Genomic DNA, 16,115 nt, shown 5'->3' on the forward strand with positions numbered 1-16,115 from the left:
TCAGACTTGTGTGAAAGGGAAGTAAACAACAAGGGGGGTTTGACTATGGGGGCCATCAATGTGTGTTTACAGAAGTTGATGAAAACATAAACAGGACAGAACAAAGAACAGACAAATGTATTTGTGATCGACACCAAAGTGGACATGAATGTGCAGCTTGAACAAACTCCAATGAAATCATACATAAGAGATTATAATCCTCTCCGTGCAACCGTTGATCTGAAGTTCAAACTGACCATTAACAAGGAACCAGAAATTAAATTTAAATTTCCAGCCAAACTTTACAAGGATAAGCGTAAATCATCTGGGTTCATGAAAAAGATTCTGTTGCCATGACTGGTTCAAAATGTTTGATTTCATATCATATTTTAAAGCAGGTGATGGTCTTTATTGCCTTGTCTGTCATCTTTTCACAGACACTGCACACCGCCGCCCAAACAAATTGATAAGTTAACCTTTTCAAAATTGGAAAGATGCTGTTTGCTCACCTAAAATCACATTCGACATGTGACTATCATAGGATGTCTATGGCTAAACTAAAAGCATGTCAAGGAACACAGAATTTATGACAAAAGGAAACGCCTACAAAAAATGTTCCCGTCGCACTGCTCGGAGAAATTATATTTTTCAATTCAAACCCAATACTTATAATCCAGGATCCGCCCCTGTAAGCTGTAGGTATGTTTTTGCTTCATGCACATACAATAACTTCATGAGTTTTTTTTTGCTGACACAGAGCTGTCAGTTGACTATACACCACCCATGTAAATAAAAGGTCTGCGCCAGAAGAACATGTTGCATGCTTGGAAGTAGATCGTGCACAGAGTGGGTACTCTGCTAGTTGATATAATTCCTTCATCTGACTTAATGGTATACAGATTGCTGTTGATCTCGTACTTGTACATGAAGTGGTTTTTAGTCTTTTAATTTATTTATTTCAGAAAGGACACACATCATGCCCTTGCAGGAGACGTTATTCTGCTCACAACAGATTCATATCCCACCAGAGCTGCCCGACATGCTCAAGAAGTTTACCAAGGCAGCGATCCGTACACAACCACTGAATTTGCTGGATTGGGCAACCAGGTATGGTGACCTCAGGGAAAGTACCAAAAATGTGCACACATTACATTTAATCAAATTACTGAAAGTAGGATACCTGATGTCACAAAGTACAGCTGCATTACTGTCCACTGTATTCACATTCTCCTGAACTCAAACCTACTCATTATGTGCAATTATTTACTTGGTCTCGTTCATTTTTTCAACATGTTAGAATCAGGTCAACTAAGGACATCAATAAAGCTGGTAATCTTTTTTTGACATTGGTCTTTTTCTTTACAGTATTTTTTTTCTACTTCCATATTGGACACCACACTTGTCCCCTTCCCTTTCCACCTGACTACTTCAACCTCCCAACACGTGAGCACAATGCCACCCAATTTTGATTAAGTTTCAGGGGAGGAGTATGGAACAAGCAGGATGATCTGAGCAGACTCCTCCCTTTGTCTGGGTTTCCTTGTGCTTGTAACTTTCTTAAAGCAAACGATTATATGTATGTATGAAAAGGAAAATTATGTAATACTCTGTTTATACTTGGGAATTTTGAGACTTCTTTTTTGTGAACAGGATTGAGGCTCATGCAAGAGTGAGTTCACAGATGGTTAAAAGGCAGTGTTGTGTCAGTGGAGGGGGGAAGTCACAGTTCGATAGACAAATCAATCAAGCGAATGAGCTAATAACAAAAAGGGAGAGAGAGGGTGTGCGAAAATACAGTAACCTGCAAGTACGAGTGTTTGGTTAGGTGGGTTAATAAGGATAGAAAAGATCATGTGGAGGTGTGAAGGGTCTTTTGTTTTTTTTCCTGCTGAAGCTCTCCCCTCTAATTTTTTACTTTTCTCAAAGCACTTTATTGACAGCTTTCTTTAGCTTTTAGATTTTTACCTGCGGCCAAGAGCTCCGGATGGTTGTTGTGGCTCTTGTTGGGGGTCAGTTTTTGAAATGTGCACCCATTGATCAGACAGCTGCCGAACCCCACCTAGATGTGTCGCTTGACTTCACCCACAATGGTATTCAGACAAAATAATATGGCTGCCATCTTGGTTTTCTGCGGGCCTAAGACTTCAGGCTTGGAGGCCTTTTCTGATTATACACTGCTTGGGTTTGTTGCATCAGATTTCCATTGGCTTTGTTTGGGTTGATTATTCCTCACGATGAGAGATCCCAAGAAAAAATGGAATCATATGTTGAATAAAAATTATTAGTAATGTTTAATCAAGCCCGTCAGCATGCACACAGTACATGCCTCCTTAAAAACAGATAGTGTTACATAGTTTTTGAACGGCCCCATATTGGGGTTAAACAATCCGTGACTGTGATGAATCAGCTCGTTAATATATAACCGTGGCAGTGGCTGACGTGGATGAAAGGTGTCGAGTTAATCTTTTAATAGCACATTAAATGTGTTCGTCAATCGTGCTGTTCATCTTTTAAGAGTGCTTTAAATGCACATTTCTCAATCGGCCCATTGCCGGATTTTGTCGCAGGTTGTGACCCCAGTGTGGTCATTCTTGTTATTATTATTATATGGATAAGGTGCACCTCATACTTGAAACCCTTGTGGGAATTGTGAATTTGAACCATCGCCGGAAGTCAGGTCCACAAAATGGAGATCGAGGAACAAATGAGTTGAGGTGTGCATCAAGCCTAGATTTTGGAGTTTAATCTGGAGGGGGTTAGTGGAAGAACACCTACATACTGGAAGAGCTGGAGAAGATCAGGGAGCTGAGAGAGCAGAGGGAGCAGGACCTGAGGTGACAGAGATGTCACCAACCTGTCCCCAATTTGAAAGCAAGAGGCTTTGCTCTTCAGCCTCACTGCAGGAGATTCCAATAATGTTAAGAGCCTTGGATTCCACAGAATTTGGGAATTTTGTTCTTTTCTTTTTTTCCGCTGTTGAGAGCCTTGGCAGTTGCGGCGGTTGTAGAGAAGTAGGAGTACGTTGTGACATTTGTAGTGAAGACATTGCAATGTGCAGCTGTGGCAAAGAGGTGGAAATTCCTTACAACTATATTGCCAACAACGGTCACATTTGTCATTAAAATGTAAGCATGGGTTGTTGCGGAGATTTGTGGTAGTCATATGAAGTGGTTGGGGTGAGTGTGGTACAGTATGGTGAGCAGAATGAAGGTCTGGGGTGAGACGGCAGTTGATAATTGGCATGCAGTTTTGAATGGAAAATGGTGCACAAATGCAAATGAGGAACTCGCGGTGCACTTTGCTTGGTTGGTGTGATCGTTATTGATTTGCGTGCATGCTTGCTTGCATGTTTCTTGTGAGAGGCAAAGGAATGGAAGACCTGCAAGGGTTGCATATTGGAGACCCAACTAAAAACCCTACGCAACGCATCTTTCCCATTTACCCACGAGACATATGGAAAGGACTACTACAAATACTATTGAAATAACTGTCTTGTGATCGCTGTATGTTGTGTGCAATTGCCTTGGAGACATGCGGTTCTACACAACCACAACAATATATACGTATAAATATATATATATATATATATATATATATATATATATATATATATATATATATATAAAAATCAATCAATATACAAACAAGTCTGGAGATGGTGATGGTTCACGAGCAATGTACACTGTTTGCCTTTTTTATTTTTTGACCTTCGAGGGGATGCCACGGGCAAACTGGCAGGAATTAGGAAAAATGTAAATGATGAAAGTTGTAGTAATCGAAGAGCACTACAAATCGACCAAGAATTGCGAAATCCTAAACGTAGTTCACCTTTTTTATTTTTTTATGGCGGGAATCGGGAAAAACGTAAATGATGAAAGTTGTAGTACTCGAAGAGTACGACTTGCATACCAACTTTCATTCAAAACAGTTGAACACCCTAGGAGCTCGATGCCCAATTTATTGATTTTTTTGACATTTTCTAAGTTCGTGACCTTGTGACCTTGACCTTGGGACGAAAATGAAAAATCGAGCTCCGTGAGGCTATGCAGGTGCCATTGGGCTAACCAAATACCGAAACCCCTGCCAGATTCGACAAACCCCCTCGGAGAAGATGTAACTTGAAACCAGCTACCCCCTAAAAACACGTTTTTTGGCCGTGGCTCCACCAATAACAGGCGCAGCATGCCCATTCTCTGGAAAACACAACTAGATCATGATATAAACCTCCAGCCCAAATTTTATCAGGATCGGATCAAAACCCATGGAGCTATGCTTGGGACAGACAGACAGACAGACACACCCATAACGAATATAGTGGTCACTTACTAACTCATGAACCAATATATATATATATATATATATATATATATATATATATATATATATATATATATATATATACATATATATATATATATATATATACATATATTTATATATATAAATAAATAATATATATTACACACACACATCACATGCACCTCCTGACTGTTATGGTGAGCATCGCCACGGATTATGTCTCACATGATAAAACTGCATAATCCGGAAAGAGCAACCATCCTTCTGCCACCCAGACAATTGTTCCCGCTAATGCAAACCATTCAACCAGAAGGCACGTGATGTGATCTGTGGGTAAATCGAAACATGTGGAGTGTGACGAGCACTCCCCCGATGTCCATTGGACATAGTTCGACACCAAAGCGTCACCTCCAACCCAGAGGCCTCGGCCCGGCGACTCTGTCAAACAGACAAAGATTACATGGCCAACATCAGTTAAACATCAAATGGAGCTGCCTATCTGGATTTTGGGCTTATTTGGCCTCATCAGGACGTCATTCCGATAAATATCTAACCAATAATGACCACATTCATCTTTTAAAATGTATGAACTTTAACTTCCAAAACCCACATCAACAGCATCATACCTGCCATGCAGTTTACACATGAACTCGAACAATCCAGCCTCATTGCTTTTCTGGATGTGGGCGTCACATGCGCAACAGATAAGTGCTTGACCACCCAGGTGTACCGCAAACCCACGCATACTGACCAGGTGCTCAATTACAACAGTGGTCACCTGACTACGCACATACGGTCTTGTGCATGAACTTTGTTTGACCGGGCCAGCTCACACTGCAGTGAGCAACACACACGATGGACCGAAATTGAACATGTCACCCGCTTACTGCAGAATAATGACTATCCGGCAGGATTCATTCGGTCCTGCCGCCGGAGAAGGGCACCCACATTGCGACCTGAGGAACCGGTCAAAACAGTAGCATTGTTACGGATTTGGAAGCCTTTTGCACACAAACAGACAGCAGTCCCCGCAGTTCAGTTATTTCGATAAGTATGTGTTTATAGTCAGGGTCCCGTCCTTCTGTCTAATGGGTTAATTTCATGTGTGCACTGCGGGTTTCTTTTATAGTCAGGTTTTTTACATCGCCAACAAATCTCCTTCGTTATTCGCATCATTACCTCAGAAGTTCCCCGACCAATCCGAAGATGAGTGACCTCCGGGTGACTCTGCCTTAACCAGATGGAGTGTTTGGCCCGACCAATGAGGGGAGGCCACTGATCACCCGACAACCCCTTGTCCAATCAGGAGGTGAGTGGGAGGGGAAGAAATCCCTCGGACCTGGCAAGAAGAGTAGAGTGGTTGTCAGGACCAGTGTACTGCAGTGATCGTGGCCTATTCCTTTGCGGTGGCTCCTCGTGGTGGCTTGGTCTATGGTCCTTTGCGGTGGCTCCTCACCGTGGCTTGGTCTGCGGTTCTTTGCGGTGGCTCCTCACCGTGGCTTGGTCTGCGAACGTGGTCTGCGGTCCTTCGCGGTGGATCATCGTGGTGTTGGAGGCTGAGCAGCCAGGGTCATGGGCCCGTGGATTTCGGAACATGGGTTCGAGTCCCACCGTGGTGGTTGAAGTCCAGTGTGACCGCACGAAGTGGGAAGATACCCGGCCAGGCTCTGGTTCCCCAGCTGAATTATCCTCTTCGGCGGGAGGACCGAATAAAGACCCACGGGGTCGATTTCTTTCGGGTGTGTGTGTGTCTGTGGGCCCCGTCTGTAAGTAGAAACTGTTAAGTGCCTGTGTTCCTTGTAAATTGCATTTCTTGTAGTCGTGATAACTCTGCTCTCTGTGCTCCCCTGCCCCATTATAAATAAACCCCCAATTGTTCAATGTACCGGCCTGTTGTCTGTCGTTTCTACCATTGACCCAGCATGGTGCGTATTGAGAATTAGGGAGGCCGTGTGCCATAAGTTGTCGTTTGGACCGACGGACTCTGGTAACTTCCGCTCGGTTATACCGGACCGAGGTCACTACAGCGACCCGGTTCAACAGAGTCCATTGAGGGTGTGACTTCCCCGGTAATTTGACAACGTGGGTACTTAGGTATATTGAAATTAGGCAATTAACCCTACACCACGCCGTCAAAATATTGGCGACTACTGTCCGCTAAGGGACCCGTGACCTTTCGGACTTATCCGAGAGTCACGACCTAAATTCCGGGGTGTTCGGTGGAGACGACCCTACTGCTCCCCCTGGTGGTCGTTTACCGCCGCCGAACCATGGCCGACAACAGTATTACCATACAACAGCAGTACTTCAGAGATTGCCAACCGTTTGCTGTAACCATTTGGAATCCTGGTCACATAAACCTCAGACAACACGCTGCACGCAGCTGTCTAGGACCAAACACAGGGTGATTAAACTTGACAAGATGAACGTGGTCTACGAAATCCCGTCGAGACTGTGATGCCAACAATGTGAACCAAACGTCCAAACGACCATGGTTATTGCAGCACCAGCAAGCTGTAGCACACAGAGACAAGCTTTCACTGGGAGTGGCATATTGTCACAATCTACGTCACACATGTGCATCGAAAAACACGGCAGTGAAAGCATCGGCACCTGGCCAGGCCAGCCGGGAAATTCTCGTCGCATGGTTTTCGGCCACACAGTCGATTAACCATCACGTCGACCTGCATGCTGCCTATCGAGGATTATGCAATGGCCCACAGCCCTCACCCACAGGTGTGAAGGCCAAACCAATGCACAAACCCAGATTAGACATGCTACACGTGACATCCAAACATCCAATCCGGAAGCAAATCCACCCTCCAATCCCACTCTCTTTGTTAAATCCGTCCCAAACCTCACGCTGATTGGTCCCCTCACAGCCCAATTGTGACACGCAGCCGTTCATGTTGGACATAAGTACAGTTAACATCTCTGCACGTGTGGTGTTATAAAAATTTTTTTACCTCTGAGGACAGAAGATAGTGGTCTTCTGAAACGTCAGAGTTTTAATAAAGAATTTTATTATTCTTTTAGGCTCAGTGTGCTTTAACTCTTCATTCAAATATATATATATATATATATATATATATATATATATATATATATATATATATATATATATATATATATATATATATATAATAGTTGTAAAATATAAAAATAACTTTGATGTTGTGGGTCCATTGATGTTGAGTAATCTACTGATGTGGACCTGCGACCGGGGTTGTGGATCCACCATTTGGAGAGGTTCTGGGCTGAAAGGATCGAAACCTCGATGAAAAACGGTGCTCAGCTGATTATCCGGACAGATGGGAAATCAGTAAATTGCTTATAAGCTAAGGTTATTACTTCAAATAAAATAGCTTTTACAGCTTTTGTAAGTATTTACTAGTACATAATATTATTACGGATTTGGAAACCTTGTGCACACAGAGAGCCAGAGTCCCCGTAGTTCAGTTATTTCGATAAGTATGTGTTTATAGTCAGGGTCCCGTCCTTCTGTCTAATGGGAATTACATGTGTGCTACGAGTTATTTTTTTAGTCAGGTTTATTACATCCACTACAACAACGCCACCGTCCAATACTCGACCCGGTCGCCATTGCCCATGTGTTTTTGGCTGAAGGCGTGGGTGGAGCCTCCATCGCCTCAGATCGAGGCTCCGCCCCAAGGCAGGGCATGGACGTTTCCTCCAGCGAATGAGCGAAGGGCGAGCATGACACACACGCCCCAGCCAATCGGGAGGTGACCACGAGTCGTCCGACAACCCCTCGTCCAATCAGGAGGCGAGTGGCGAGGAGAAGAGACCCCTCCCACCTCAGAAGAGTAGAGTGGTTGTCTGGACCAGGGTTCGGCAGAGAGGAGATCGTGGCGATTGCCGAGCGGTCTGTCGTCGTGGCTGAGTGGTTGTCGACGAGGGCTCTGCAGACGGTTGTGGTCATGGTTGGAGCAGTCTGCGGTCTTTTGGAGGGCAAGTCTGGTGACCGAGCAGCCAGGGTCATGGGCCGTGGACTTCGGGTCATGGGTTCGAGTCCCACCATGGTGGTTCGAGTCGGTGTGACCGCACGAGGCGGGACAGGTACCCCGGCCCGGATCTACCGAACTAAACCCACGGGGTCCATTTCGTGTGTGTGTGTGTGTGTGTGTGTGTGTGTGTGTGTGTGTGTGTGTGTGTGTGTGTGTGTGTGTGTGTGTGTGTGTGTGTGTGTGTGTGTGTGTGTGTGTGTGTGTGTGTGTGTGTGTGTGTGTGTGTGTGGTCTGGCTTCCTTCTTTGAACTATGGTGTAGTGTTTGGTCTTGATTTAGGTGAACCCTGATTTAGGTGAAACACGTTGCGACATTCATTTTCTGAAGGTGTAATGAATGTGAGCTCACAGGCAGGGTACCTGTCTCTGACGGATTCGCACATGTCTCACCTCAAATGAGTAATTTTTTTGGAGGGTGTATTGATATAGAAACAGGAGTTGAACGTACAGTGATTATGTGGATTGTGACAAGTGTTGCATGTTTACCTGATGGACAATGGTGGCCCGCTCAGAAGAAGAACTATCGTTCATGATTGAAATTGACAAATACACTGCCATTTCATATCAGATCGTTTTGTAAATGGTATCGTACACAGTTTCAACATTTTGTCGTCGATGATACCATCAATGTAAGTGTTTGTAAAGGTTTAAGAGACCCTAATTACCTCCACAAATTGCATGAGAATGCCCCCACTTGGCATAAAAGTGTATAATAATAATAATAATAATAATAATAATAATAATAATAATAATAATAATAATAATATAATTATAATATTGTGCTTCACTATTTTTTTTTCTCCAACCCTTGATATTACACCCCATCTTTCTCCCCCACGATTTCTCCAGCTACTTCCAAGCCTTGGCTAATGGACAGCCCCTGCCTGTGAAGGATTGTTTTGAGATGCCTGCGGCTGCACATGCAGAACACTTCGGACTCACACCCGGGCTGCTAAAAACCCTGCACAAGCAGGTGGCACACAACACTTTATGTTGTTACACTGCAAGAATATCACTGTGTTATCCAGGAACCTGTCCAGACTCTTACCTATAGGGTGGCCATATTTTTAGTTTCCTAAAAGCAGACTTGGACATTTACCAAGCTATATATTTTAACGTATTGTTAGAATAATAAAAAAGAACACTATCGTGTTAAAAGAACTTCTTTGTTGATGAGGTTACTCAGTGGGTCTAGAACCAGACAAAACAAGAAGGGGGGCGGGGGTGGGGTGGGGGAGACTGTCTCTCTGGAAGATCCCACGCCATATCTTCACATCTGGTATTTCAATATTTCCTTCCTTGTGCTGTAATACCAATGTGGTACTCCAGAGCCCCATTGCTTTACAAGGATTGCAAGGAAATTATGGGCAGGAGGAGGCCGTTCGGCCCATCATGCCTGCGCCACACCAATACCAGATTTCTAATAAATCTGTCAATACCCCTTCCCTTCGTGTGCAGCCTTTTGGCTGCTACACTGGTCCTCATTTCACCGACCTGGCTGAGTCAACCCCCTGGTGTTAATTCAGCTTCCAACGGGACTTGAACTCAGGACCCTAGGATCCCAAGCCACCACCATAACTGTGAAGCCAACAACAGCTTTTTCAATCAGTTTGATTATTTGAGGATTGATTTTCTATATTTGCATGCATTTTATCATCCACGAATATGGGACACTGTCAAAAGCTCTCTTGTCTATCCAGGTGGTGGACAATTTGGTTCTTCACATTTTTTTGCAATTTTCACAATTTTCAAATACGGCATTGTTCAATAGCATGTGGTGAATTGTTGCAGAACAACCTCTTTTGCATCCCGTTTGGTGTGTGTGTTTTGTGTGTGTGTGTGTGTGTTGGTGTTGGTGTTGGTGGTGGTGGTGGTGGTGTTACCGTTTTGCTCTCAGTTGATTAATTACTGGGACATGTGCGTTTAAGCCCTTTGAGCAACTTGAACAAATTTATTCTGCTTATTTAACGATAGGCTCTTACAGCACTGTCACATTGTACCCATTGAACCTCTTCGCTTATCAGTTCAGAAACTCACTCCTTATCTTGTTGCAGGTAGCATACCTGGATATACCTGGATATACACTTGTTACCTGGATATACTGTAACTTTCAATATTCTTTATGGAATTGCTGATTTGGTCATGATGTTTTGAACAAAGTAAATGTATCACTTCAGAATGGAAAGGTATCTACCATCAGACACTGCTTCCTGTTACTCAGAAATGTAAGGCCATATTGCATTGCTCACATTTTCCTCTCCTCAGCTCATAAAATGCAATCCGAGTACTGGACAATTATTATCCAGTAGCCTATCCACCGCCAGGTGGCGTTTGTGGCCTACATTTGCACATTATGTTTCAAATGGGTCAGCAAACATGTTAGTGCATAGCATATGATTTATGCATCCCATGAAGTGAAAAAAAACTCTTTAAGTTCACAAATCCTCTTTTCATTGACTGAAAATTCATTTAAACACTGAGGACCAAGTTCTCTAGATATATGAAAGCATTCTTCAAGCCGGGCTGCCAGAATAACCAAGAGGTATGTTCACTCAACTCTGAGATGCCTCGCGTGGGTTCAAATCTCAACCCAGCTATAAACTCTAATCCTGGTATTTTCTTGACAGGGCGATTCATCAATGTTTGTGCCATCCCTCGGATAAACCTTAAACTGGGCATCCCTTATGCCGGCATTAATTGGTGGATATTAAAGATCCCATGGTGTAGGTGGGGGTGTGGGCGTCACATGCGCAACAGATAAGTGCTTGACCACCCAGGTGTACCGCAAACCCACGCATACTGACCAGGTGCTCAATTACAACAGTGGTCACCTGACTACGCACATATGGTCTTGTGCATAAACTTTGTTTTTACTCCTGTTTGTATCCCAATGTACTCCTGCTTCACCTTCACCTTGTAGGTGAAAAGTAGGCCAGTTTACGCCGACACAATGTCCAAATTCCAAATCTCTGCTCTAGCCTACGGGGGGGGGGGGGGAGGGGTGGGGGGCATGTAATTTTGGAAGTCATCTTGGAATCGATGAAATAGTGCTGGACAGCTTATTTTCTGTAATCTTGAGACGAGTAGCTATGATGGTGCTAAACTCCATGGAGTGTTAAACTCAATTCTGCTGCATACACTTGTTTTTTTTTCCTTTGCGATGTCTGTCTCGACAAATACTGTTATCCATCGTATTGGACCAAATGTGGGCTCACACACTTTAGTTTTGATACCCTCAGTCTCTGCACGGTATAAAATAGCTTTTATCGAATCAAATTTAACTGAGTTGAACATGACAAATTGAACAAACTGCAATGCGTTTGTTCACCTCTCTAAACCAATTTTGATCTTCTGGGAGTTACATTGACTCATCTTTAAAACAGCAACATCTACAAGTCTTATTCTTCTGGGGAAGATCCATCTCAATTGAGAAAACAAAAATCAAAAGATATCACTCAATTACTGAATCGGACTGTTTGAAGTCACAGTTCAACCACAAGTGAGGAAAGCAAATCAAGGGGAATAGAGGGCACATGTTTTGTTCTTAACACATTAACTTAACCTTAGACTTCCTCCGCCACCACCTATCCCACAAAAAAGTCTACCCTAATTAAACTTTCTGGGAACAATCAAAAATGTTTATCAACAGCTTGAATGATTGAATTTATCCTTTCTGAAATAACGTGCCTTTGCCACGTACTCTGTGCTCATTGTAGCTGGGGCACAAAGGTTTGGTAGATTGGGCCGAGCTGGTGACACGGTGGCAAGATCTGGGTTTGCTATCTGAGCATCTGAACAGCTTGAAGGAGCTTGGAGACTTTGAGGAGAAGTTTGACTGGCTGCAGTTTTTCGTGCTTGGTTGCAGTGCACTCAGTGAAGTAAGGAATGACAATCGCTGTACACTTATCTCTTTGCTTTGAGCTGAACCACAACCCGAACCAACTGCCTGTTTCATTATCATCGTTGCATTAAAATACACAATTTGGTGTGTGTGTGTGTGTGTGTGTGTGTGTGTGTGTGTGTGTGTGTGTGTGTGTGTGTGTGTGTGTGTGTGTGTGTGTGTGTGTGTGTGTGTATTTTTGACCGCGATACAGTCGGTCGTTACTTATCCAATCTCAACCAAACTTGACAGGAAGACTAAGGGGTCACACGATGGAGGTTGCAGTGATTTAATCCCCCCCCTCCCCAAGAGGGTTTTCCACCTTGGGTGAAATCCATGTTAAGGTGTATGTTAATGCTAAGATAACTAATCATGACGTTTTTTTGAAGGCCGCTTTTAATAACAAGTGGTAACAACACGAAAGATAATAGAATAATATTAATGTTATTACAAAACAATATTAATCCTCATTATCATTCACAAATTGGTGTTTGTGTGTTTGTTTGACACGCTGCTCCTTCTACAGTTCTGGGCCAATTACATCCAAACGTGCTACATACGATCAGCATGACGCCAATTAGTGCAATGGGGTGTTTGTTTTTAATCTTTGCCGGTGGTCTTGGGGGGTGTTGGTGGGGGGCGGGTGAGATGGGGGTGACAAATTCTCGATGGAAATGTGTACCGTGTAGCGCCACCTCCAGGTGGGGGAGGGTATTACAAGTCCTCACCATTTACAGTGCAGGATAACGCTTCCCACGTTTTCAAGTGCTGTGAAGTGTTTTGAACGATAAGCAGTAGGTGTGTTTTTGCTTCATGCACGTAACCTGGGTTATTGGTTCACGAGTCAGTAATTGGTTCACGAGTCAGCAAGTGACCACTATATTCGTTATGGGTGTGTGTCTGATGTCCGTCTGTCTGTCTGTCCCGAACATAGCTCCGTGGGTTTTGATCCGATCTTGATAAAATTTGGGTGGGGGGTTTATATCATGACCTAGTTGTTTTCCGGAGAATGGGTGTGCTGCGCCCATTATGGGCGGAGCCACGCCCAAAAAACATGTTTTTAGGGGTAGCCGGTTTCAAGTTACATCTTCTCCAAGGGGGTTTGTCAAATCTGGCAGGGGTTTCGGTATTTGGTTAGCCCAATGGCACCTGCATAGCCCCACAGAGCTCGATTTTTCATTTTCGTCCCAAGGTCACAAGGTCACGAACTTAGAAAATGTCAAAAAAATCAATAAATTTGGCATCGAGCTTCTCGGGTTTTCAACTGTTTCAAATGAAAGTTGGTATGCAAGTAGTGCTCTTCGAGTACTACAACTTTCATCCATTTAGTTTTTCCCGATTCCCGCCAGTTTGCCCGTGGCGTCCCCTCGAAGGTCAAAAAAAAAAAAAGCAAACCGTGTACATTGCTCGTGAACCATCGCCGTCTTCAGACTTGTTATTTTTAATTTTCTGGAGTGATTGCAGTCGCTGTTAGTTGCCTATACACCACCCAAATAAAAGGTACGTGTTAGAAGAATGTGTTGCATGGTTGGAACAAGATTGCCCTTAGGGCCGGTACTCTGCTAGTACAAACAATATCCCCTCTCCCCAAAGGGTTTATGATTACCTTTTTAAACAGTCGCAGCTGTTGTTCAACACTAAACTGAAAGGGAGGAAACCCGACGTTCTTGAGCCCTGAACCTCGATCTCCTGTGATCTATATACCCCAGGGAAGATAACAACAAGACCCTTCCTGCCACTCTCATTGGGAGTGAGTGTACCAGCAATTCAAATTCACTTTTTGCGGTTGCAGATTTCCATTCAAGAAATGCGTTCAAAATATCACATGGCTCTACCCTCCCAATGTACTCAATTATATCAGAGGCAGAAATGCAGCATGTTGGCCTATTTTCATATTTGGGAACACCACCAGCTGAAACAGATATTCAGAAAGGCAAGACTCAGATCCAACGTTTCGACCATCAAGGTACTCGTCAGGCCATCCACATTCTGGCCACAAATCCACTTGTAATTTTCTCACAAAATGGCATTTGGCATGGCTAATTCCAAATACGTGTCAGATGTTTATCTGTCATTTGAACCCTTGAGTTTTTAATTACTAGACTCGTTTGGGTTTCAGGGTGAAGATATTCAGAAGGAAACCTCAATGAAAGCAAAATAAACACATTAGTGTCAGAGAGAGGTGTAGTGTTAAGTGCATTGTAGTGTTAACACCTGGTATTGGCTTAGTGGTTAGGGTGGCTGGCTTGGGATCTTAGGGTCCTGGGTTTGAGCCCCGTTTTCCACTGATTTAACACCAGGTAGTGTTAACTTAGCCTGTCATCCTTCCGAGGTCGGCGAAATGAGTACCAGTGTACTGGGAAAATGGTTGTATCAGCGCTGCTCCATGCCTGCCACCGCAGTGCGGTAATCTTCATCCTCATGAAGCAGCACTCATATGGAAGGAATGAAAAAGGGGGTGGGGGAGCAGTGTGGAATATTAAATATACAATTCCATGTTATTGTTTGTGAATATGACAAGCACATTTGACAACCACATCAGTGAGGCAGAGCCAAATGACAATTTGAATCCAAATATATGGATTGCAACACTGTTATGTAGTGAGTTATCGCGTTGGAAGTCTGGGTAATGACCGTTCGCTCATCTGGTGCAACCGGAGTTTCTTCTCACAAACCAATCAGTGACGAGTACGTGTGGTGGGGTGAAGGCAGTGGGTTTTATCGGCTTTTTCTTGAAGGATGGAGTTTCGGTGGTTGCCCCAAGTACCATAAAAATTTTATTACATGCTCGAGCTACAAGCTTGTTCTCATTAAAGTTATATGATAAAGTTGAACTCTGCATAAAGTTCTTCTATTTTTTTTTTAATTTCCTAACTTGGCTTTTTCATTGCAAGTAGTTTAAAATCACCGACAAGCCAAAAGATCAAACGTGTACAAGTTAAAAAATCGTGCCTTGATAAAATATTTGACAAAGAAAGACGTGACATGTGCAGGGAACCAATTCTGACATCGCTGAGGATGCTTTACACCATTAAGCGCATGGAGTGATGTAGGAGCTATAAAAAAAACCCAAATGCTCGCAGGTTTACAGATGGGGGCGGGGGGGGGGGGGGAAGTCAGTCGAAAGCAGACATGGACACCGCAAATGAGAAGTTGATGGCAGGAATGAAAGTGAGTGAAGAAGAAGAACAAGATGAAGAAGTCTGTTATGTAATCACAGGCACAAGCTCCACCATTAAATCAGTTTGGGTGCAGCATCATGCATTTATTGTGTGGACAAAGTTGAAGCTGATGGAAGATTTGGGATACTTAATATCAGGTGATCCTAAATTGATATTAAGTACCTTTATTTAAAGACAATTCGTTGAACAAAAGAAGATTTGAGTGGCTTTTAAAGTGAGAACTATCATAAAAAAAGAATACCTCGAAGCGAACAGGTGGATCTGAGTTACTGATAATGAGCATATTGATCATATTGAAAGATCTTGTGCTGACAACAGATACTGGGCCTCATATGAATACAGTGAAGTGAAACGAGACAGGGGATAGAATGGTTGAATGTGGAGAACATTGTATTCATTCTTATGCAAGAATATTGGAAAAACCGAAAATCCTAAAAAAAAAAAAAATTCTGACGCTTTTTTTTGTATACCAAGTCGAGGCTCATGTAAGAGCAAATACACAGAACATATAGCAAGGCAGAAAACAAGAGGGGTGGGAGGGGGAAGCACAAAATAGTGGGGAACAGAGTCATAAGGAGATCTATGGAAGAGAGAAGGATGGGTTGGGGTACACGAGGAAAACAAGATGGTACGACAGGAGCTTTCAGGAAGGAAAACAGGGAATTTGAAGGTGGGTTTGGGGTGGATTAACAGGGGTAGAAAAGATCATAGTTTTGGATGGGGGAAGATATGAGATGGTGGTGAACAGC

General features: G+C 43.4%; 1 protein-coding gene across 5 annotated transcripts in view; it reads left to right on the forward strand.

Annotated features, from left to right (window-relative positions):
- LOC147021288 (ropporin-1-like protein) overlaps positions 1-16,115 on the forward strand; it is a 33,453-nt gene that overhangs the window by 5,369 nt on the left and 11,969 nt on the right. For all 5 annotated transcript variants that reach the window (XM_085891115.1, XM_085891114.1, XM_085891112.1 and 2 more), the window contains exons 2-4: positions 942-1,086; positions 9,154-9,277; positions 12,021-12,182. In XM_085891115.1, coding sequence (XP_085747241.1) covers positions 956-1,086; positions 9,154-9,277; positions 12,021-12,182 — 417 coding nt within the window. In that variant the 5' untranslated portion in view covers positions 942-955. The remainder of the gene's footprint in view (positions 1-941; positions 1,087-9,153; positions 9,278-12,020; positions 12,183-16,115) is intronic.

The sequence above is a fragment of the Eptatretus burgeri genome, chromosome 8, assembly GCF_056783735.1.
Source record: "Eptatretus burgeri isolate ZD-2024b chromosome 8, Ebu_testis_v1, whole genome shotgun sequence".
Classification (NCBI taxonomy): Eukaryota; Metazoa; Chordata; class Myxini; order Myxiniformes; family Myxinidae; genus Eptatretus; species Eptatretus burgeri.